We start from the raw sequence: 24,786 nt of genomic DNA on the forward strand, positions 1-24,786 counted from the left end.
GATTGTCCGATTGTGCCTTGACGTAACCAATATCAGTCATTTCCTGTGACTTTCCTGCCACTCTTTTACGAAACAATATCACTTCAATATCAACTCAAAATCACAAAAAAACTGAATTTCGTTGCAAGCATTCAACAATAGCACTTGTTGATATTTGTTATTATAGACTTTGACGTCACAAACTACTCTGACCAATAGCAATGCGTTTCAACTAATTTGAATTTCCCGCTTATTTTGTGCATTTTGCAATAATTATTTTCTTATTCAAAACAAAATTATATTGAAAATTATTGATAGATTTATAAATCTAAAGGAAAAGAGATTATATGAAAAAAAAATTATCGTTATTTGAATCATGCGCATATACCCTATTATTAACTAAACTAGTGTAAAGTAAATTGAACAATAAGAACATATTATGCTAAAGAAACCATTTCACGTACTCAACAAACAAATAAATAACTACTCAATATACGGAGCAATCTCGCTTCAATATTAACACGAATCCTTGAATCGGGGATCGAACCCAACACTTTACAATCACATACAAAGTACAGCAACTCTAAAACCAACCAACACTACTAAATCATAAATCTATGCTCGACACGGGAATCAAAACTACTTACTTCTCTAGCGCACTCTTAAACTCCTGGAAGTTGGCGGTGATGTAGGCGTCTGCTATGAGGATGGAGCCGCAGATCACGCCCAGCATTATGTCAGGCTTCTCCGATTGCATCTGATGATGGAGAGGATCCAGGGTTAGTTTGTTGAGATAAAGAGTGGAAGTTCAAGAATAAACTCCAAATATCTTGTTTGTGTTTTAAGAATTTTGAGTGGAGTGATACCACGGCCTCACAGAAATCCTACGTAAAACAACGCTTGCGTTCTGTGAGGGAGATTACCGGAGGCCCAATTATCCCCCTTCCCAATTTTCCCAATCCCCGATTCCCCAAACAACCTTTAAATTCGCCTCTGGTGTTTCAAGTGTCCATGGGCGGCGACGATTGCTTACCATCAGGTGATACGTCTGCTCGATTACCGACGTGTTCCCTAAACTATTCTACTGGGGCCTTAGTCTGCTATAACAATTGTGTCAGAATGGTCGATCATTGAGCAGTGCAAGAGGGAAGGAGCTATACAACCTACATAGCTCCGTCCCTCCCGCACCAAACAATGATCGACCATTCTGACACAATAGGCTAGTTTCCTACTAGTCAAATTCAATACTTTTTTCGAAACGTCAAAAACGATATTTTCTATGAACTTTGTATGAAATAGTGCGTTATGACGTCATAAGTTTTTGACGTCAAATAGCAGACTTATTACTAGAAATTTAGCTAGAAAAAATCGAAAATTAAATAGTTCATCAAATTTATGAATGAGAGTGTGATTATTTTTGAATATTTTATTGTATTGAAAAGTTGTAATAATTTATTTTTGACCCAGTCATCATCCCTATTCTATTAAATCCATAAAATCTACGGCCGAAGGTTAAACGAAACTTCGCATTCGAGAACCGGAGTACCCTGGTCGGAGGATCCTCCTTTTCTGACCTTTTTGCGCCGTGTATACTTGTTTTATTTTATTTTTTGTCAATTATTTATGTTTATTTATTTTTGTAATCGGTGGAAATTAACTGTTTTTCTTTCTTTCTTAGGGAACTTTACTCTCTCTGCCGCACTCAAAGACATATAATGATTACTTAAACTATTCCTTAGTAACGATTTTGTTCCGAAAACAATTGCAAAGGAGTAGGTTAAGTAAACATTAAATGACTTTGAGTACGTCAATTTGTCCCCTAAACTAGTCTACTAGTCTACTGGTCTCCTCACTCCTCAGAGTACTCACCCTCTCAGCAATGAGCGCGTCCAACCAGGCGGTGTCGATGTCATTGTTCTGGAAGGCGCCGGTCTCCAGCAGGGTGATCAGGTACTCCACTGTCGTGCGGAAGTCTCCGCGGATGCTCAGCTCTTTCAGGGCTATTACTAGGTTCCTGGGAAAGGGGGTGATTTTAAGTTTAACCAAAGTCAAAGTCAAAATCATTTATTTCAAATAGACTTCTCTTTTTTGAGGGGGAAAATCATCCAATGACTTTTCTCGCCTTGAGCGAGGCGAGTGGGAGTGTCAGACTCTTACTGACTAAAAACCACCCCGTTCCTTCTCCTGCCTTTCGAGCCGGAGCCCCGGTAAACCCGCTAGGTAGTCCGCAGCTCCGGATCAGGCATCAGCCCTACTGGGCCTCATCTGTGGTGGTATTTCAAATAGACTAGGAAGGCAATTTTGAACGTCAAAGCAAATATAATAATATTAAAACCGTCTGTCTGTCAGTCAGTCCTCTAGTGAAGCTATTTGCTCGCAACCTCTTATAATATACAGGGTTAAAGGGTAAGTCGACCTAAATCCTTTAAGACGTGATAGTTTACATCATTCCTGACTGATTTGACCATGGGACCCCATATCCCAGTACCTATGTACCTTAATTTCTTGTGTTGTAGTGAATAAATAAATAAATAAACAAATACTTGTAATACGTTATTTCTATGTACGTTTTACACGTAGAAATGACATACCTGAGCCCCCCCGACTGGTATTTTATGCGACAAAAGAAAAAAAAATACGTGTCTAATATTTTTTTAAATGAAGGATTTTTATTTCATTTTCATTCCTATTTTAAATGGTGATAAATCGACTTAAACCTCCTTTTTTGTTAGAAAAGAAAACGTGTCGTAATGTGCACCATTTCAACCTACCCGTCTTTGTCGGGGAGAAGGGTGAAAAAAACTGTGTACAAAACTCACTCTCTAGCCTGTTCCCTGGTCTCGCCCCAAGAGAAGCAGTGCCCAAACTGCGAGTCCGCGAACTCGTGCAGCCCCCCCGACGCGGCCACGCTGAAGTAGCCCCACACGTTCTTCGACGACCTGAAGTTCAGCTCCTGTACCGTACCTGATGATGGCTTGAAACCTGTTTGGAAATAAAATAAGATTTATTTTCCGGTGGTCAATAAATTTATCAGCTTCTGATACAATTCGCTAATAATAAGTATGCAAAAACTAATAAAAGCAACTAGGAATGTCGCTATTTAATACACGAGTGTCAGGCGTTTGTCTATTTATACATATAATATTAAGAATGTAATGACTCTTTAAAATTAAGATACTCATTTATGGAAGGAAGATATGGGGTTAAAATCGGATAATTTTTAGGCCATAAATTTATCAACACCCTCACTCTTTCCGCGGCTATTGTACACCCGACTAAGGGACTACTAAACTATGGGTCTCCTTTACATAAAAGGGTTTGGCTATAGTCACCATCCTTGACGGGTGGTTTCAAGGTTTAAAGTTAGTGCTGCTAACCAGTTTTTATCAAATGTTTTATTTTTATTTATTTATTTATCATCATACTTACCTTATGACATCTATCATTACAGGTTTAACCTAATACATGTACAGTACCTTAGTCGGGTATCACACACCCGCGGGAAGAGTAGTGGTAGCAAATTATTTATAATCCTCTACTATCTCCATAGGACCTAATATGAAATAAAACCCGAAATAACCTCACCTTCATCAGGGTTTTCAGAGGTGATCCTAGCGGCGATGACGTGTCCCCAGGGCGAGGGTCTCTGCTTCGGCTCATCAAACTCTATCTGAGACAACCCCCAGGGGGACTCGCCGTATAGCAGGCGGATGTCCTTAATGTGGTACAGGGGGAGACCCATGGCGATCTGGAATGGAGAAATGGGGCTTGTATCCTGGTTTTGAGATAGAATAATATTAAGATTTTAACGAGTGGTCACAAGTGCACGAGGTTTTCAGCAAGGGTCGCCTCGATTCGATCCCTGGGTCCGGGCAAATTATTGTTTGACTTTTTTCGGCTTTCCGGATTGTCGTTTCTCAATCTAGTGTGGAGTCTGGAATAGTGCCCAGTATATTGCAATAGGCTTATCTCGGAGTTATAACACAAATGGTGAAAAGTGGGTGTACATTGTATAGCGGCTCTTCAGACTTCTTATTGCTAAAAATTATTCGTGCCAATTGTAAGCACAAATTTCCTACTTTAAAAGATATGTTCCAGTCTCAACTCAAGAAACTTTTCACTCAAGTCTACTGAAAAGACTAAAAGACCATTTCCTCGGTCTATTGGTCTTTTCAAGTTACCTGCAGCTAAAATATATTATTTAAATACGAATATTCTTCTACAACAGATTTTATCAATCTAATCAATTCCAACAAAAAATCTACTGAAAATACCAAAAGACCACCTCGGTCTACTTGGTCTTTTCGGTCTTTTCAACATACCTGAAGCTGGGCAGCGGGTAAATTGACATCGGCGACCATCTCCGTGCAAGGATGTTCTACTTGGAGTCGCGGGTTCAATTCCAGGAAGTAGTATGCTCCAGTAGCCGGTTCGTATAGGTACTCTACGGTACCGGCTGATACGTAGCCCACCATCTTAGCTAGGCGGACGGCAGCCTGGAAAATTATGGGTAAAATGTATAAAGGTACAGTGAAACTGGGTTTGTTTGACCCTGACTTTAGTTTTAGGGGGGGGGGAATCATCCAATGACTTCTCCCGCCTGTCAAATAGCTATTAAGACAGACAATAATTATATACATACATAACCTCACGCTTGTCTCCCATAGGGGTAGGCAGAAACAGTTTTTTTTTTAAAGGGGGGAATATCATCCAATGACTTCTCCCGCCTTAGGTGAGACAAGAGGGAGTGTCAAACTCATACTGACTAAAAAAACACCCCGTTCCTACTCCTGCTTTTCGAGCTAGAACCCCGGTAACCTGTTACGTTGTACGCAGGGGTAATTTCAAACCAAAATTTTAGACCAATGATATACTAATACGCTTGTAGAACAAAGCGTATTAGAATAGTTATACATTATAATGAAGTATAAGATAAGTACATACTACTAATAAATTATAAAAAAATATTTAAGTAAGATACTACATCTTAGTTTTGATATCACAATGAGTTCTAAGAACCTTAAAAGCTCTAAAACAGACCTTACAACATCCAAATCAACAAACAACATTCAACCTTATCCCCATACAATTAGAGTTGACTATACTTTACCTTCTCCATCTCAATAAAGACGTCAGGTTTGGCGATGGCGGCGGGAGCTTCCTCAATGATCTTCTGATGACGACGCTGGATCGAACAATCACGACCGAACAGGGAGATCGCGTTACCTGGGAATCGAATATGAGACTTTTACTCATTTACCTATGTCAAAGAATTGTAGGGTAGTAGGGGGGGGGGAGTGTCTATTTTAGTATTAGTTAATGTTTATACTTTTAAACTCAACGTCACGCCTTTTATTCCTGAAGGGGTAGGCAGAGGTGCACATTACGGCACGTAATGCCGCTATACAATGTACACCCACTTTTGACCAATTGTGTTATAAGTCTCAAGTAATAGGGAGGGGGGGGGGGTATTGTATGATGCTTTTACTCATTTACTTATGTCAAAGAATGGGAAATATCTATTTTTGTAACGTTGCCTCCATATAAGGGTATTCTTTTGTGTCCTGGGTGTGTTTATAAATATACAAATTCTCATACACATCACACCTGATCAACAGAACAAAAATCGAACCCAAGACCCATTCCTAGGCAGTTACTCTTGCAACCACAAGACGATTAGAAAGTTTTTTTTTTATGGAGGTAAATCATTCAATGACTTCTCCCGCCTTGGACGAGGCGAGAGGGAGTGTCAGACTCTTACTGACTAAAAACAACCCCGTTTCTACTCCTACTTTTCGAGCCGGAGCCCCGGTAACCCGCTAGGTAGTCCGCAGCTCCGGGAACTTGAAAGTCTAGACTCAAAATAACTTAGAAAAAACTTTTTTTAACCTGAGATTCGAACTAGCAACCCAAATAAGTATAAACTCACCGTACTGATCAGCCAAGAGTTGTACTTCCAAGTGGCGAGCTGACTTGGCGAGCTTCATCACGAATATAGGGGAGCCGGGCACCTCTGCTTGTACCTGTAACAACAAATAATAGGAATGTAAGTGTGGGAGAACCATGCTTCAGCACGAATGGGCCGGCTCGACCGGAGTGATACCACGGCCTCACAGAAAACCGACGTAAAACAACGCTTGCGTTGTGTGAGTGAGGTTACCGGAGGCCCAATTTCCCCCTTCCTAATCCCCAATTCCCGAACAACCCTTAAATTCCTAACCCCCAAAAAGCCGGCAACGCACTTGTAACGCCTCTCTCTCAAGTGCTTATGAGCGGCGGCGATTGCTTACCGTCAGGCGATACGTCTGCTCGTTTTCGTGTCGTGTTTCATAAAAAAAATAATGATATCACATCACATCAACAGCCTATAAAGGTAAGCGTCCACAGGCCCGCATCGTACGCATCGGACGGATCGCATCAAACGGATTAATTTTTCAGACTGCGTCCACTGTATTGGCAGCGATCGCATTGCCGACGCGAGTATCAGCAATCGGATTGCCGATACCACTTTCACTCGGATTTTTGGCATCGGCATTCCGTATGACGTTATCAGTACGCATCGTATGTAGGCATTGCCGATGAGCGGTCCGTACGATGCGGATCAGTGGACGCTTATAAGTGGCCACTGCTGACCAAAGGCCTCTACTCACACGGAGAAGGTTCGAGCATTAATCACCACACTTGCTCAATGCGGGTTGGCGATTTCAAATTTATAATCAGACTATAATAGACTTATCAAATACTCAAACGTCACTCAATTTTAAGACACTCTCAAATATAGTTCTATCCCTACAAATTCTTTGTAAATGATAGAGATAGCACGAGATTTAAGTACAAATTAAATTTGAGTAGCATTTCAGTATTCGGGCGTTAGAATCACCCCAGTAATCGAATTATTTTTAACGTAAAGCAAACACATAAAAAGTTCCTTAGTACGTACCCTTATTACGAGTTTGCTTTATGCTTAACGAGATCGAAACGAAAGCGCATTTGGTGCTCTGATTGGCCGGCTCGAATAAACCAACCAATCAGAGCGCCGAACGTGCTCTTTGATACTTTAAACGTAAAGCAAACTCATACTAAGGGTACTGATGGTAATCAATCTGCACCGTCCATTGACACCCGCAACCCTAGAGAAGTTACAACTCTATTGCCTGCCTTTTAAAAAGGAGTAATTTGCTATTTTCGTAAACGTACCTGTCTGAAAGCGCTGTTGAAGTCATCAGGGTTCTCCACTTTTCTGATACCCTTACCGCCGCCACCTTCCGAAGCCTTGATCATCACAGGGAACCCTAGAATCATCGAAGAAAACATAGGTAAGTAATTTATAAATACACATTTTGGGAGTTAACTTTTTTCCTTTTTTAAATAAAAACTTTGCCCCACACTAGGATTTTCTCCTGTGTCGTGGGTGCGTTTACAAACATACAAGTTCACATACACATGACGCCCAGACTCGGAACAACAATTTGTGGTTCACACAAAGAGTTGTTCCGTGCGGGAATCGAACCCGCTACTCGTTGCGCGGCAGCCAGTTACCCAGCCACCTCATCAACCGTGCATCCTTTAGTACGAGTTTTCTTTACGTTTAAAGTAATCGAAACAAGAGCGCTTTCGGCGCTCTGATTGGTTGGTTTATTCGAGCCGGTCAATCCAAGCCCCGAACGCGCTTTCGTTTCGTTTACTTTAAATGTGAAGTAAACTCATACTAAGGATACTGGTCATAATTATGAGCTCCGGTGTGGTTCGAAATTAATCGAGGATGCTCGAAAACATATCTACATACAAACATACATAACCTCACGCCTGTCTCCCATGGGCGTAGGCAGTTGGCAGACAATGGAACGCCAATTGCTACGAATCTTACACACCTCTTTCGCTTCATCAACAGTCATCAGTCTTTTCATGCATACTCATAAAATATAAATTTATATGCTTTGTTTTACTTTAACACATTGAACGCCGCGGTGGTCACCGGTGACCGACGTTAGCGGAGGATTTGCCTTCAACAGTTTTCTATTGGCAGTCAGAGACTTAAATATTATTTAAATGTACATCTCTTAAAATGCATTATTCTAGTATGTTTCAAGATGGTTACTACATAAAAATAAATGAATAACTTACCAATCTTCTGTGCGGCTTGCAATCCTTCTTCGGGAGTGGTGACACATCCTCTGGCGAAGAGTTCAGAAGATATCTTTATCTTCTTACTGTTGTATTCAGCTTTCAACTCTGATGGAAAAGAAGAATCAATGATCAGTACTCTTTTGTTACAAGTGAGTAATGTAAGTGACGGACAAACAGCACACTGCTGTAACTACTGGACTTAGCATGTTTCTTTGGGAGTAGGGGGGCATAAAGAGGGGAATTAATGAAATTCTCACGGGGAAGGGATACATAAAACCATGGATTACTACTACTTAGGAGTTAGCTGCGCGACGTCGCCACGTCTGCGCACGCTGCTCATGATGAAGAGTCCCTCTGTGACTCGAAACTAGTAGAGCTTTTCTCCATTAATAACTGTGAGTTTTAGTTGATTTATTATGTCTCACGATAGCTATTGTAAAAATTAAACCATGGGCTTATAAAAACATGCATTCAAAATCAAAAAGAAATAACACATTGCACCTTTAATTCCCCAAAGGGGCAACAGAGTAGAACAAATGCAAATGAACTAAATAATACATATTTCGTTCCGAAAAATCCTATGACATTTTCAGTCAATCATATAACAAAACTAAAGAAAATCAAGAATAACAAACACTTTTTCTCTGAAAACCGCCTCAAAATCGGTTCAGCCAAGCGTGAGATTAGAAGCAGACAAACATACATACTTATAGATCAAATTGAGAATCTCCTTCTTTTTCGAAGTTGGTTAAATATATCAAAAATTCCACTCACCGCTACCACTCCACGGTAGAGTAGGTATCTCAGCAGTCTGCGCTACGATGGACGAGGCGATCTTGTCTCCGAGGGCCCACATGGCCTTCTCCGGGGGTCCGATGAACACGACCCCAGCGCGGTGGAGCAATTCCGGCAGCTTGGGGTTCTCTGAGGCGTGACCCCAACCGGCCCATACAGCCTGGAAGGGGAAACATGGGGTCAAAGTTAATGTTGTTCTGTAAGGCACGTATATTGACTTAGTAGTGATCTATGATTTAATTAAGATGTTTATGTATACTTTAACTATTTTACTATAAGGAATAAAGGTTTATTATCTATTATATTGAGAAGCCATACAGTTTGTATGCAGAAACTAAAGAACACGTAATGTGTGTTTAGTTTTTACCTGAGATATTTGCCAGTGAATAAACCCTATACTTTTAAGGAAACTTATTTTACTTTACTTTTTAGACAAAACCGACACTGTTCTATGAATTTCCGCGTGACGGCGTTCGGCGCTCTGATTTGTTGGTTCATTTGAGTTGGCCAATCAGAGCGCCGGACGAGCTCCCGTTACGTTTTCGTTCAACGTAAAACAACCGAGTTCTATTATAGTTGGACCATTACAGGTATGGTAAATGTGCTGATCTAATTATATTGTATGTAATACCTATGTCATATACCGTTTGAGTAAACAAATAAATAATAAATTTAAAGATTTTTTTAAAAGATAGAGTGATTCAAGAGAAAGGTTTATATGTAAAAAATATAATATCGGCATTCATAACAAGGGATGTATTATACATGCATAATATAATATCACCATTACACCCATGCGAAGCTGGGGCGGGTCGCCAGTAAACAATAAAAACAAAATATAACTAACCTGTACTTGAGTCCGTATAGCGATATCCACAATAAGCTCAACGTTGGCGTAGTTGTTGTTGTTGGACCCGCCGGGCACGGGCACGTAGTGGTCGGCCATCTTTATGTACTCCGCGTTGGCCTTCAGGTCCTCGGGGGTCACCTGCGGGAGGATAGCAACAGATTACAATGAGGTACACAGAAGTGTTTTTTTTTTTTTTTTGAGTTCAGAAGATATTTTAATCTTCTTACTGTTGTATTCAGCTTTCAACTCTATGGAAAAGAAGAATTAATCGTCAGAACATTTTTTATAAAAGCGTTTCCCCTCACTAGGATTTTCTCCTGTGTCGTGGGTACGTTTACAAACATACAAGTTCACATACACCCGAAACAACAGTTTGTGGATCACACAAAGAGTCACTCTTCACTCACACGACGCAAGCGTTGTGTTGTTTGGTTGAAAATCATCCAATAGTTTCCGACTCTTACTGACTAAAAACCACCCTATTCCTTCTCCTGCTTTTGGAGCCGAAGCCCTGATAAACCCGCTAGGTAGTCCGCAGCTCCGGTAGACAGAAGTGTAGTATTATTTCTTTAACTTGCTTTTGTAGTGTGTGTGATACCTCGCCTTTATAAGTAGTTAGTTGTATAGGTAAGATACACTTAATAAAAAAGTATTCTTAAGAATCACACGTGTCCTCATTTACTGTCTAAAGGTAAGCGTCTACAGGCCCGCATCGTACGCATCGGACGGATCGCATCAAACGGATTAATTTCTCAGACTGCGTCCACTGTTCGGCAGCGATCGGATTGCCGACGCCAGTATCAGCAATCGGATTGCTGATACCACTTTTATTCGGATTTTTGTCGTATGACGTCATTGGTGCGCATCGCATATAGGCATCGCAGATGAGCGGTCCGTGCGATGCGGGCCTGTGGACGCTTACCTTAAGTCTCTACATTGCACTTTACACAGAACTTATTTTTCATATCAAAAATACATCAGGTAAGTATGAGTTGAGAAAAAACATAATTCTCGGTAAGACTTTAAAAGTCCGAGTGCGAAAAATTCAAGGACGCTCGATTGGTTTCGAGTCAAATCGGGACTCATAATAATGAATTACTTCTAATCACTATTATCGTAATTTCTTCCAGCTATCAGGTCGCCTAAACATTAAAAACAAAATAAATATGAACAAAAACTCACCATAACGACGAATCGCACGGCGCGTTCGTTTTTGAACATCTCGTAGGACCATCTTCGGACTGAACGCATACATTTCACAGCGCCGATACCGTTGTTCGCGATTAGGACCTGCAATGGAACATAATATTATAATTAGTACTAGCAAACCAGGCGAACTCCGTTTCGCTACCAATGATTATCCCTGTTTTACTCTTGATTTGTTCTTCGCTATAAACCTCACGGAGACCGAGACCTTTCCAACGAATGCAAAACCGTGGAAATCGGTTCGTGGGTTCTGGGGTTACAGCATCAGGAAGGAAAACCCGACTTATAGATTATTATATGGCAGTACAAATCATACAGTACGGCTTAATTTAAACCACATATTTGTTAACATCTTGATTGACATGCATTGCATTATTATCTTTGAGTTAATTTGAACACTTTTTACAAATACGCCATTATAACTGCCGCGTCGCATGTCTGTAGCATTCCTAAAGACAACCTAAAACATTGCAGCTCTTCTGTGGTGAAGGGACATGGAGCTGTTCACACACAATTTCCCGGGTCGGGCAAAGTACTGATGAGCTTTTTTCAGCACTTCGAGAATTTCTCAGTAGTAACACGGAGTCTGGAATTGTGTCCAGTATATGGCAATAGGCTCACCGCCTATTACATGGGACTTATAACACAAATGGTGCAAAATAGGTGTACATACGTGAAACCACGCTATAATAATAAAAAAACAAGAAATATATTTCTCAGCTCGTGAATCAAACATAAGACCTTGTGTAATCTCAATGATAATCATCTTTAAGTACTCTGTATCTCTGTTTACCCCCCTTAGTAACGAAATATACGTGATATGTTATCATCATACAGTGTTATGATTCATAAACATATTATCTCAGCATACTATCTTAAAGAATAACATATTTGTTTATTTAATACTAGCAAAAATAATGTATCAGAGATATTGTAAAAAACATTTTTTAAAAAGAGTAACGATGGAGTTTCTTGCTCGTTCTTCTCCATTCGAAGCAACACTTTGGAACGAGCGCCTAGCTTCACTGACAGACAGACTGACGGACAATTCAATTTGAAGTTTCAAAAGTGCCTTATTTAGGATTAATTGAAATAAATGCTTTGACTTTGAATTTGACTAGCTGGTACTTGCCACTTCGTCCGCAAAGAATAATGATTTCTGACAGTATTTTGGCCATTCGTTCTACAATTGTTTTAAGTCTACTACTAAATCCTAGAATTCTCATTTCGCGAATTCCCAGTGTGGTCCCTAAGTTACACATACATATTTTTTTTCTAAACTAAAAGTATCCTTAGTTGCTTCTTAGTACATTAGGTCATCAATAAAAGTCCTGTTAAAATCAGTCCAGCTATTTTAGAGATTAGCCGGAGCAAACAGACATAAAAATTGAGAAAAATGTGACTTGGGTATATGTATTGTATGCATGTAGTAAAAAGTGGTTATTTAAATATTACAAACAGACACTCCAATTTTATTTATTAGTCTAGATAAACAGCTGATTACATTGGTTATTATTATGATAATTAAAAATGATGAAATAGACTCATCCCCTATTACATGAGACACATAACATAACTGGTGAAAAGTGAAATACATTGTATAATATGCATGATTGTACACCCTCTATGGTTAGAAGAGTCAAAGACCGTTCCGTTTGTGTTATAGCCTATTGCCATATACCAGGCACAATTTCAGACTCCGTGCTACTACTGAGGAATTTTTGAAAAACTGAAAAAAGCCCAGTATTTTAGCCGATCCGAGACCCCTTGCCTGGCCGTCGTATTTGGGACCACTCGACCAACGAGGCAGTCCATACCATTAATAACCAGTCATACATACCTTATTAATAGGTTTAGTTCCCTGGAACCTCCTGACGAACTCCTCCGGAGTGGCTACCGTGAAGTCTTTCTCCTGGAAGCGCTGGCTGTGGATCACCGTCCCCTGGGACATAGACGGCCTGCAAATATAATAATATAATATTAATAACAAGATCAGGTAACAAGTCTTTTTATATATTTAAAGGGTCTACCAGAGATGTGCTGTCAGCTATGCTATGTTGCTGTCGATGTGTTTGGTTTCCACCAATCATATTCATTGGTACACATAGCTTAGGACTGGAGGAAACATACTCGGCTAAGCTATGTTTTTCGTAAGGAACGATTTGTGCTATAGATGACTTTCATATTATCAATATCAGGTGCGCATCTTCCTCGCACAGCTACATAGCTTAGTATCAGTGGAAATGGTCACATAGTTTTATTATATCTTTGTAGCATAGCTACATAGCACGACTTCAATAAAAACTACTAGTTTACCACTCCAAATCTTAGGGTGAACTGCTGTTGGGTATATTGGGTCCTGTTTCAATTCACAGTAAACCCAGTTATGTTTTTTAATATTGTACAATGAAACAACACTAATAATTTTTTAAATATCTCAAACTCAGGATGTCCTTCCTATATGTATTATAAATATAAATAAAAATACATCTACCGCTATGTATTTACAAAATCAAATATTAAATCTTTCATATACATGCCTTTTACCCCACATTTTTCCAAAATTATGTAACAAAACTTCTTAATCCACTATTTAACACTTTAACAATATTTTAAAACACTTTTTTTTATATTATTGCTCAAAATTCATATAACAATCTGTCCAGTCGTTTCTGAGTTATACACTTAACAGTTTAACTAACATTACTATATTTTAAGAATTTCATTGCAAATTTAAATAATTTTGAGTGCACAAAACACTACTAGAACAAGCAAAAATCAAAAATAAATTAAATAAACAGCTGATTCATATTTAATATCAATGCAAAACAATCTTGATTTGATAAATAAAACAATTAATGATAATAAAATGATAATAATTATCTATTTAGAATTATTTGTGTTATATATCGATTAAATTATCTGATTTAAAAGATAACAAAGTTTACTAGCTTGTATACATGGTTTTGTCTGCATCGTCAAAGGATAAACTGTTATATATCACTACCCACCGTCCAAACTACTACAAATTCATGTTCATAAATTACTCTATTGTATTTTAACACATTGAATGCTGTGGTGGTCACTGGGGACCGATGTTAGCAGATCATAATGCATTTTTAGAGTGTATATGACCGAATCCAAAAACTGCAAGTTGTGGGAAATGAGCCCAATGAGTGGGATTGAATACATTTTACTTAGTATATCTCTTCCGTATTCCATGACATACGATACAATTCACTAGATTTATGGATTAGTTCTTTGGTTGTTGAGTATATTTTATATGCTATGATAAAATCGAATGTTATAGAAATTTTGAGTTAAGTCACTTTCATTCTAAGCGTGCAATATAATATTATATTTGCAATAAGCCCAATCAATTTTGTATTTATCTTAAAATGTAGTGCACTAGATAAAAAGATTTTTGATCTGTCAGATAAAAGCATATCAGCATAGTCAGTTTCTTTTCATTTTCGAAGAATTTTGAACACACAATTAGGTTTTTTACAGCGATTTCATAATGGGGGTAGATAGAAACTACAGAAGTTATATAAAGATTATAATGTTACATATTTATTTATTAGGTAGTAATATTAAAAACTTACAGCATTGAAGAAGGTAGTTTTTTAATCTATGTACTTGAAGATCAAAATCCTTTCCTAGAATGTCACTTTATGAAAAGAATCTTATTAGTTTTGTAGTTTTTGTTAACTTAATTCCAATAAGATAAAATGTTTTTAGATTTTATGATATTAATTTTGTTTTCCAGACATAACTAGGTAGGATCTTGTGATATATTTATTTTAATACACAAAGGCAAAAGCAACTAGCATAAAACTAAAATAATAATTATGGTCTAAGCTGAATAGACAACATTGATTAAAAAATTGTTACACAATACTGTTATACTATTGGGTGCATGGTTGATAATTAAGACAATTTAAAAACAAATAAAACTTAAGAATTTTATGTTTCAAAGTTTAAATTATTTAAATTTTTCTAAGATAAAAATTGTATTTACTTTGAACCAAATAAAACTTGCCAAAAAGAGGACCACAGACAGAACATAACAGAAAAAAAATAAATAAAGAACACAATTTTAGAGGAACGTGATTTTTAAAATACGAATTTTAAGTAAAAGTACTTAGTTTAAATACATTTATTTTGATTAGGCAGAGAAACTCGGAGAAATCACGGTCAGTGGCATACTTTGAACGCTCCGTCACATTTTACACATATTTCTAGCTTTAAAACACAAAGATCGGCGCTCAAAAATCATAAATAAACTACAAAAAGCAAGAAAAACATCGTATTTCAAATAGAATTACGAATTCGGAGAATCTCGTATAATAACTTTTTTTTCTAACCTGTATGGCGCATCGGAATACAATCCATTCATCCCTTGATACATTTTTATCAATGAAAATTCACTTGAAACACTATTTTACACAGTAGAACAGATAACAGCTTTAATTAATTCATTAAAACTATAATAACTAAACATTTCTTTAAATCAAGAAGCGACATATACAGTTTTGTTTTCCTATTTTGACGTAAAGGATTCGCGATGAAACTCGCATGACGGATCATACGATCATGTCGTCTCGCTTACTCGCAACAATTTACGCATGTGTGAACGAGATGGCACTGTAATTGGTTCAAAGTTGCCATAATAAGGAAATCGCAAGAAGGTTGCATAAGAAAAACTTGTTTGTTGTGTACTTAGAGATGGGAAAGGGTCAAATTGTATCGATAAGATATAAATAAATAATGCGTCGCTTATGTTATTGTGTTCCAGCACGTTTACAAAACATGTGAATGTCTGACCAATTAAAATGGTCATGAATAAGTTAATTTATAATGAGATAGATTGTTATAAATTCGAATTCACGTGTTTAGAATTGATATAATACGTAAATTGTGTAGGTACAAAGGTTAAGATTACATTGGAATAGAATGTTTAATAATGTAGGGGCCTATAACAGAGGGAAATTGTGCAATCAATAGTATCTTTCTTTTCCTTCCAAAAACTTGATTAGATCATCCAATTCACCAGAAATTTTAACCACAAAACAGTTATGTATTTGCTCAACATATTTAAAAATAGTTACTGGGTTTTTATTATTTAATTTATTCATAAAATTGGAGTCGTAATGATTATAATGTATCAAGTATCATCAAAATAGATGATAACTATTTAATGAACAATAAATAAGACGTAAATAAATCAACATATTATTTTGGGATAATCCTATGTATTGGATCATAATCTGTTTTAATACGATAAACAGTTGTCTGTACCATTTTACGATATCGGTCGTCGCAATTCATCATCTTTGCCATCATGTCAGCTATATCATAATAGTTACGTATATTGTTAACATATTACCCTTAGTGGCGTTTAACCTACATACATATTTGTAAGTTCCTTCGGTTAGAGTAGAGTATCCTTTACAAAACAGAGAAATAAACTATACACTACGAAGCTACATTACTTATATAGAAGAAAAGGGTACACAACCCCTTATGTACCCCTTTTCATACTTGCCGACTTGTGGCTACTAAAAATCATATTAAAACGTAGTATCACGTTTATTTCTATTTTTGAAGCAGGCAGTTGAGAGTGAATATCAATATGAGACATATTTTCAGCAGTTAAATAGGGTAGATGACTAATTTTTATTTTAATATTCGTCTTGTAGATTATTTTAAAATATTAGGACACTGTTTTCATTTTCTTACAGAAATAAATATTTTCGAAGATATAGGTATCGATTTTAAATATCGCTTGACGTCACTTCTAGACATTTTTTATACACAGAATGACGTATTTGCTCCTAAACTTTAATTCGTTTAATTAAATATTTTTATATGACAGAATAAAAAATACGTGTCTAACGTAATATTTTTGCATTAGGTACCTAACTGACAAACCAAATAGCTTTTTAATTTTCATACTCAGTCCTTATCCCTATTACAAACCCTGTACAATACATATATTTAGACATTAACGCTATTATCATACAATGGCTACATTCCAATGCCCTTTTTACTATCTTACAAATAACCTTATTTTCCGAACCTCTCGCGTCATTGATAACGTAACAAGACCAGTTATTCAACTTAAAACTTGATATACATACAACTAAGTAGGTAATAAGCGGCAATTAAGTAATTTAAACCTGTCATACTTGTTTTTGAATTTATTTATATAATTATGATTTAATTCAACTGTTCTTGGTGCAGTTGTTGTGAGGTTGACTTTTGAAAAAATATGGAATTTTTCTTGGTTCTGTGTCAAGGAAGGAATTTTGATTTTTTAGTTTTTGGTGTTCTTGGCATTTACAAGCGAATGGTAACAAATGTAAATACAGGTTCTGCTTATTACATTTTACTGTTTAATTGGAGGTACTAATAGACTTATTAGATTAGATTATCCTACTCAAAACTTAAGAATTACATGTTATTTGATATCCGTTAAATCACATCAGTTTTTTAACATACTAGACGCCATGGGGGCAAAAGTGATCGGCGCTAGCGGAGAATTTGCCTTCAACAGATTTTTGTTGGCAGTCAAAGTCATATACATATTATACTACTCCTTCTATTATTAGACATACCTATTCCTATTATTTCAAATATTTTCTTTACATCAGATTCAATCTTTAAAAACGGAACTAACATTTAGAAAAAATCACCCAATCATTAAAACTAAAACTACCGCTGATATGCTATTGATTCTATTTATCGACGTAAACAGAATCAATATCATATCCCACACATCACTACCTATTGTTTATGTACAAACACTAAATAGAATCATTACGCCACGTGTTTCCATACAGTGTTGTTCACGGCTGACTGACTGCCAGACGAAATTAGCACATACAGCTCGTCAATAGTAAACAAGCTTGATATAAATATACAATAACGTAAACAACAGAATATACTCTTTATACTAGCACTTATAAGAAAATAATATTAGCAACGTCACGTCATAATTATACCCTTGAAGGGGTAGGCAGAGGTGCACATGGCACGTAATGCCGCTATACAATGTATACCTACTTTTCACCCTTCATGTCAAAAGTCGTCATGTAATAAACGGTAAGGCTATTGCCATAATACCGGACACAATTCCAGATTCCGAAGATACTACTGAGAAATTTTCGAAATACCCAAAAACGCCTAGGTAGTAATACTTTGCCCGACTCGGGAATCAAGAAACCCGGCAGACGCAATTGCGACCACTCGACCAATGAGGCAGTCATGGATAAGTAAATAATATTAGAACAATAAATAAGTCATCATGAATAGGTCGGCAATGCTCTAAAGACTCCTGTGGTTCATGCGCGATGCTGATCGCTTATCATCAGGTAATCTGTCAGTTTGTTAGCCCGTTTAGGTTAAGGTGAAAAAAGAACAGGTATTAAAGTACTACATTTATATTTCACTAGCTATGTTTTAGTTCCAGAATAAAAAACAAACGGCACCAAAACTGGATTTTTGAAATGGAAAATTTCAATAATGATTTTTAGTGCATAGTTGACGCATTAGCTGGTGCGATTGGCTGCTACGCAATTTGTTCAATAACATAAATAATTTGTGTGTATGATGTAGTGTTTGCAGCTTGAAAATATGGCAGTCTAAAATTTAAATGTAGAGATTTTGTAATACGTCTTCTATATTTCTGAAAATTCAGTTTTTGTGGGTTAAGGGCAATGATACTAACAATAGAACCAATAATTATAATAAACAACTTAGCAGCCAATCACGCAACTACTGAGTCAGTCTTAAAACTATTCTGATTAAAAAATATCTGCAAACTATACCTTCCTACCTGTATACTTTTTTTGAAGAGGGGAAATCATCCATTGATTTCTCCCGCCTTTGGCGAGGCGAAAGAGAGTGTCAGACTCTTATTGACTAAAAACCACCCATCCTGCTCCTACTCCTGGCCTTTGAGCCAGAGGTCCCAAAAACCCTCTAGGTAATCCGCAGCTTCGGATCGCACCTACCTACCCACTACTACTACGGTGACTATGCAGTTATTTTATCTACGTTTATACAATAAAATAATAAAAAAGTCATAAAAAAATAAAGACACACATAATAAATGCTGTGAGCAGTGAATTACAGACTGAAGTAGGTATAAAGCAAGTGAAAAATTACGGTATTAGGTTAAAATAAATATCTTCTAACAGATAAAACAGTTTTTCATATCCCATCTCGACCTTGCCTCGTCAATAGTATGTAATAGAGTACATAAAACACACGTCAAGCCAAACAAAACCAGTATAAACTGACCGTTGTATAAGCAGAAAGATTATACAAAAGCGAGACCAAGATAAATTGGTCATGTATAGCTTGATTTGTGTGTAGGTACATAGGTTATATTTGCTCACTACAAGTACGACTCGAGCGAACAAATGTGTGAGAATAACTGAGTATGCTTACAAATCATTAAATTCACTGGAAACGTTTGCAAATGACATAATGTCACGTCTTTTTATGATTCGAAGGTTATATTGTAAATGTGGTCATTTCTCCAGCTAGGTATGTTGTTTTTAACTGAGTAGACTAGACTAGACTGCCTTGTTTGTTGAGTGGTCTAAGTGCCATGGTGATAGCGGAAACAGATTATTAATTCGGGCCAAGTTACAGAATTATGAACACTTTCTAAAGGGAGACAAAAAGATGAACGTAATATAGCGACTGTATTGGCGATATATTAAACAAGGGCCAAATTAAAAGCACCTTTATTCGACGAGTATGCTTGAAAATCTTGATGATAGTTGATGAAGTTTCATAGTCTTTGCCTGCCCCCATTGGAGAAAAGTGTGAGGTTATGTATGTATTACGTATGTATGTAAACACTTTTCCAGTCGTTCTTTTATTAAATTGAGCCAAAAAGTTATAAATACTTCTTCGTACAAACAAAACATATTACTAATAATAATTAAGCATAATCACAATAAATCACAACACTTAAAAAAGCCTTAAAATTTAATAGGGCATCACAAAGGTCGGTAGACTTGATATCGATAAATTACTTTAACAGTTTTCCGCATGAGTTTAACTATTGCAATATAATTGCAACTCAGAAAATCTATTAATACGCCACTTATCGTCCACGCTTAGCGGAGGATTTGCCTTCAACAGTTTTCTTTCGGCAGATACTGCTTTAAGGGATTTTTTGATTTAAGTAATAAACTGATTTCTGCCATAATCTTTGTCGAGATTTTCAGTTTTTTGTAGCCCTTTATAAGGCTGCTTACGTTAAACACTTATAAAAATAAACAACATACATGCATATTAAACCTTAACACCAAACATACCATTGTCCATCATCTGTTCCAGACCTGTATGTAGCAAAAAACTATATAATAAATATGTAAATATAAACATAATTATTATGTACCTTATATTTCTAAGTTTCAATGTCGAATTTTATAGTAAAAAGAACTTAATTGTTTACTGTATAAAACTTGTTTTTGTTTAACGAAACTTTAATTTACTGTTGTTTTTTAAAATAAACGCTAAGGCAGAATAGTGCAGATTGATCAGATGATATATTTTTATTACACGTTTACAGACTAAACAGTAAACAGCCAGTTAAATTAAGTGTGTTGTGTAGTGTAAATGTTTTCACTAAAGCTAAATTAGCCGTGTGATAAACTAGTTTTGCATTTTTATTATCTACATTAAAATTGTAATTACTTATTAAAATGTAAAACAACAATGCAATGTTAATGCTGTAATTATACTAATCTGTGCTAATGTAATAAAAATGTAGAATTTGTGAGTTTGTTTGAAATGCTTATCTCTTTGCATACTTAATTAACTATTATGTAGATATTCTCCATGTAGTTAAGGTATGAACTTGCAGGTGAGATAGGTATTACTCGGATCAGTGGACTCCGTCTTTTGACAATATTTGAGCAAAATTAGACTCCAGTAGCAAATAACGACATCCGGAGCTGTCATCAACGTAACAGGTTACCGGGCTACGGCTCAAAGCAGAAGAAGGAACGGAGTGGTTTTTAGTCAGTATGAGTCTGACACTCCCTCTCGCCTCGCCCAAGGTTGGATAAGACATTGAACGACTTCCCCCTCAAAATAAAAAATCGTATATATTCAAAAAGAGAGTGAAATAAAGCGACATGTTAGTATGTAAACAAAATGTAGCAGACTATTATTGAATACATTATCTAATCTAACAACTAACGTCCACCTGTTTTATTGGACACACATAAGTGCTCATGTTATCCTATCCTACTGTTATTATGTACACGAATCTGTCTGTGTAATAATATTTACTCGTGCAAAAATACGGAGTAGAATACATTTTTTTTATAGTATAAGCCGGTAAACGAGCAGACGGATTACTTGATGGTAAGCAATCGCCGTCTATGGACACTTGAAACACCAGCCAGAGGTATTACAAGCGCGTTGCCGACCTTTTGGGGTTCAGGAATTTAAGGATTTTTGAATTTAGGGCCTTCGGTAACTTCACTCACACAACGCAAGCGTTGTTCACATCGATTTTCTCTGAGGCCGTGGTTTCACTTCGGTCGAGCCGTCCCAGCATTGCCGAAGCATAGCCATGCTTCGGCAATGCGCCCGCGCGCAACCACGCGCAAAATAATTTCCACTATACAAGAGTTGTTTCATAAGTGTTAACAAGAGGAGTAAAAGCTGATGTAATGGGTGGGATTTACCTAGTTTATTTCTTTTGGCATTGGTTATCGTGGCTCTGTCTGGTCGTGACTAACAAACTGATTACTAATACCAATCAGACCACACGCTTTCAAATTAAAATAGATTATATTTATCAATAGATAGTTTTATTTACGATGCTATCTACCCACAGTATTTGGTTTTTCAAGGAAATTCGTAGAGGTATGTCGATGACTCATTATTTTGGTCAAATCCGTAAGTTTGTAAGCTAATCTCTTATGCTATAGGAGGCCCACATTCCATCAGTAAATATTACAACAACACGCCTTATATTTCTAAAAGGCTAGGCTAAAGGATTTTGCAACGTCACGCCTTTTTTCCCTAAGGGGTAGGCTGAGATGCATATTTCTTCATGCCGCTGTACAATGTACACCCACTTTTTACCAAGTCCCATGTAATAGGGGATGACCGATTACCATTTACTGGGCACAATTCCAGCTTCCGTACTACTGCTGAGAAATTTTCGAATATCCGAAAAAATACTAGTACCTATTACTTTGCCCAACTCGGGAATCGAACCCGAGATCCCTTGTCCGGCAGTCGCACTTGCGACTACTCGACCAACGAAGCAGTAAATATTGATTATTAATATTGACAATATCATTCAAAAGAACATTATTTTGTAGTTTGAAAAGTACACAAACAGCTAGATTAGGAAGTATTAAAACGGATTATAAGATAAGTGCAAATTATAAAAAAGTTGATGTAGTTCAATTGAACCTAAATAGATAAATATTTTTACGCACGATTTCACACCCAGTGTATAATGAAAGGCTCATCAGCTACTAACAGAAAATAATTAGGAGAATTTGTGAAAAGTAGTACACTAAGTACACTAACTAGCCTTGAGAGTACATTGAGGCTACAAATCAAGATATACAAAACCAGTATAAACTGACCTTCGAACGCGCAGAAGTTCATACAAAGCGGGACCATGATAAACTGGTTTTGTATAGCTCGATGTTTAGTTCTGACGTTATGTTATGATGTCATTACGAATACACCGAAGCCGTATAATCCACCAATGAGTGAAAATTCTGTATCCAAGTTATGAAGGTAGTTAATTACCATTTCTGGTTATTGATGGTTAAATAATCTATTATATTATAAAAATAAGTCGGGTTTTCCTTCCTGACGCTGTAACTCCAGAACGCATAAACCAATTTCCACGGTTTTGCATTAGCTGCGGTGTTTATAGCAAAGAAAATTCAGGAAAAATTAAAGAGAAATGCAGGAAATCAGGGAAAATCATTAGTGACGAAACGGAGAATAATACCAAAACCAATAAGGCTTGCACTACTGGCTAGAAGACTATAAAAATAATAGAAGCCTAATCTCCGTAATCCAAACCGATATTATTATTGTATTGACCCATTTTTTGCCTTATTTGCCAGACAAAAAATCGAGTTTCAAAACAAAATAATCTGTACTGCAACCAAAAATAGACATCATCATACCACTAACATATAAAAAGATCCGGCAACACCAATAATAACATAGTATGATATTTTTTACATACATACATAATAGCAAGTTGAAAATCGTAGAGCAAATAAACGCAGTGGATATTTGTTTTGCGATCCAAGGTTGGTTGTTATCTACAACATATTATATGTCTATATGATTCGACCTGAAGATTATCGCTTGAGGTTGATAGTGCATATATCTTGGCAGACTTGCAGTAGAAATTGTTTACTTATTACTTCGCGGTTACTAGATCAATGTGGTTGAGGTTATAATAACAAATTTTGTGATGTAATCTTATTTTATGTTTGCCTAACTACTAACTACTTTTCGCCAATTATTTTAGGTTAGGTGTTGTCTTATTTAATGTCAAAATCTGGGCGATTATTTATGAACTGTAAAATAATATTATTTACTGGTTAGTCTCAATTAATAACAACTAGTTGATCGAAGCTATAATCTACCAAATTTGTAAATAAGTTCTAACTAAAATGGGTCAAAATTGTATTTCTTATTAGCCAAATATTTACAAAGAAAGAGATAGAAGAGATCTTTAAGAAGATGAAACTGGTTCTAATTTGTTATATTTAGTACAAAACACTTGATAAATTAGGTAATTGTAATATTACACACAATATTGAAAATTATTACCAAATAAAAAGTCGATAGATTTTCATCGAATTCACCACATCCCTAAACATTGAAGTTGCCACTAACAAAAAATTCCATACCATATTTTCCGCTTAATAATTTTTAAAATATTAACGTATGAATAATTTTGTCAAGCATAAAGTTTTAAAATTATAAATAATCTTCAAATAAAAGGAGCAAAAATATATTTACCTACGGACAAGGAAAACAGTAATTTACTTAATTGCTGACGTATTCATTTACCAAAATAATTAAAAAAAGAAACAAAAACACATTTGACGCAAACGTTGGTAACAAACAAATTGTTTTTAAATTCCCTTATATAATATATTGAATTTAAATTTATTTCTACAATGTAAAAGATATATTGCAATTTGCAAAGTGTTATATATTCAAAATTATAAAAACATTCGTTGTTTTTCGACATGAGCTGCTGTTTACATGTGAACATTAGCTCGTGACGATACCTAAGTACGTGTGTCGCCTGGACAGTCTACGCTACATCCTTGTTGACTGGACATCTACACTACATGAGCTGCTGTTTACATGTGAACATTAGCTCATGACGATACCTAAGTACGAGTGTCGCCTGGACAGTCAACCTCGCTACATCCTTGTTGACTGGACATCTACACTACATGAGCTGCTGTTTACCTACATGTGAACATTAGCTCATGACGATACCTAAGTACGTGTGTCGCCTGGACAGTCAACCTCGCTACATCCTTGTTGACTAGACATCTACACTACATGAGCTGCTGTTTACATGTGAAATTTGCTCATGACGATACCTAAGTACGTGTGTCGCCTGGACAGTCAACCTCGCTACATCTTTGTTGATTGGACATCTACACTACATGAGCTGCTGTTTACATGTGAACATTAGCTCACGACGATACCTAAGTACGTGTGTCGCCTGGACAGTCAACCTCGCTACATCCTTGTTGACTGGACATCTACACTACATGAGCTGC

At 36.5% G+C, this 24,786-nt stretch overlaps 1 protein-coding gene across 8 annotated transcripts in view; it reads right to left on the reverse strand.

Annotated features, from left to right (window-relative positions):
* LOC118280471 (acetyl-CoA carboxylase) overlaps window positions 1–24,786 on the reverse strand; it is a 124,540-nt gene that overhangs the window by 78,831 nt on the left and 20,923 nt on the right. For 7 of the 8 annotated variants that reach the window (XM_050701734.1, XM_050701736.1, XM_050701733.1 and 4 more), the window contains 13 exons: window positions 12,798–12,915; window positions 10,934–11,041; window positions 9,749–9,889; window positions 8,881–9,061; window positions 8,104–8,211; window positions 7,177–7,271; window positions 5,909–6,002; window positions 5,090–5,205; window positions 4,302–4,475; window positions 3,565–3,727; window positions 2,799–2,961; window positions 1,849–1,993; window positions 627–736 (listed from right to left, as the gene is read on the reverse strand). In XM_050701734.1, the coding sequence (XP_050557691.1) occupies window positions 627–736; window positions 1,849–1,993; window positions 2,799–2,961; window positions 3,565–3,727; window positions 4,302–4,475; window positions 5,090–5,205; window positions 5,909–6,002; window positions 7,177–7,271; window positions 8,104–8,211; window positions 8,881–9,061; window positions 9,749–9,889; window positions 10,934–11,041; window positions 12,798–12,915 (1,716 nt within the window). Of the gene's footprint in view, window positions 1–626; window positions 737–1,848; window positions 1,994–2,798; window positions 2,962–3,564; window positions 3,728–4,301; window positions 4,476–5,089; window positions 5,206–5,908; window positions 6,003–7,176; window positions 7,272–8,103; window positions 8,212–8,880; window positions 9,062–9,748; window positions 9,890–10,933; window positions 11,042–12,797; window positions 12,916–15,324; window positions 15,492–24,786 lie in introns of those variants that run through there. The other variant, XM_050701740.1, reaches the window with a different exon arrangement.

This window comes from Spodoptera frugiperda, chromosome 21 (genome assembly GCF_023101765.2).
Source record: "Spodoptera frugiperda isolate SF20-4 chromosome 21, AGI-APGP_CSIRO_Sfru_2.0, whole genome shotgun sequence".
NCBI lineage: Eukaryota > Metazoa > Arthropoda > Insecta > Lepidoptera > Noctuidae > Spodoptera > Spodoptera frugiperda.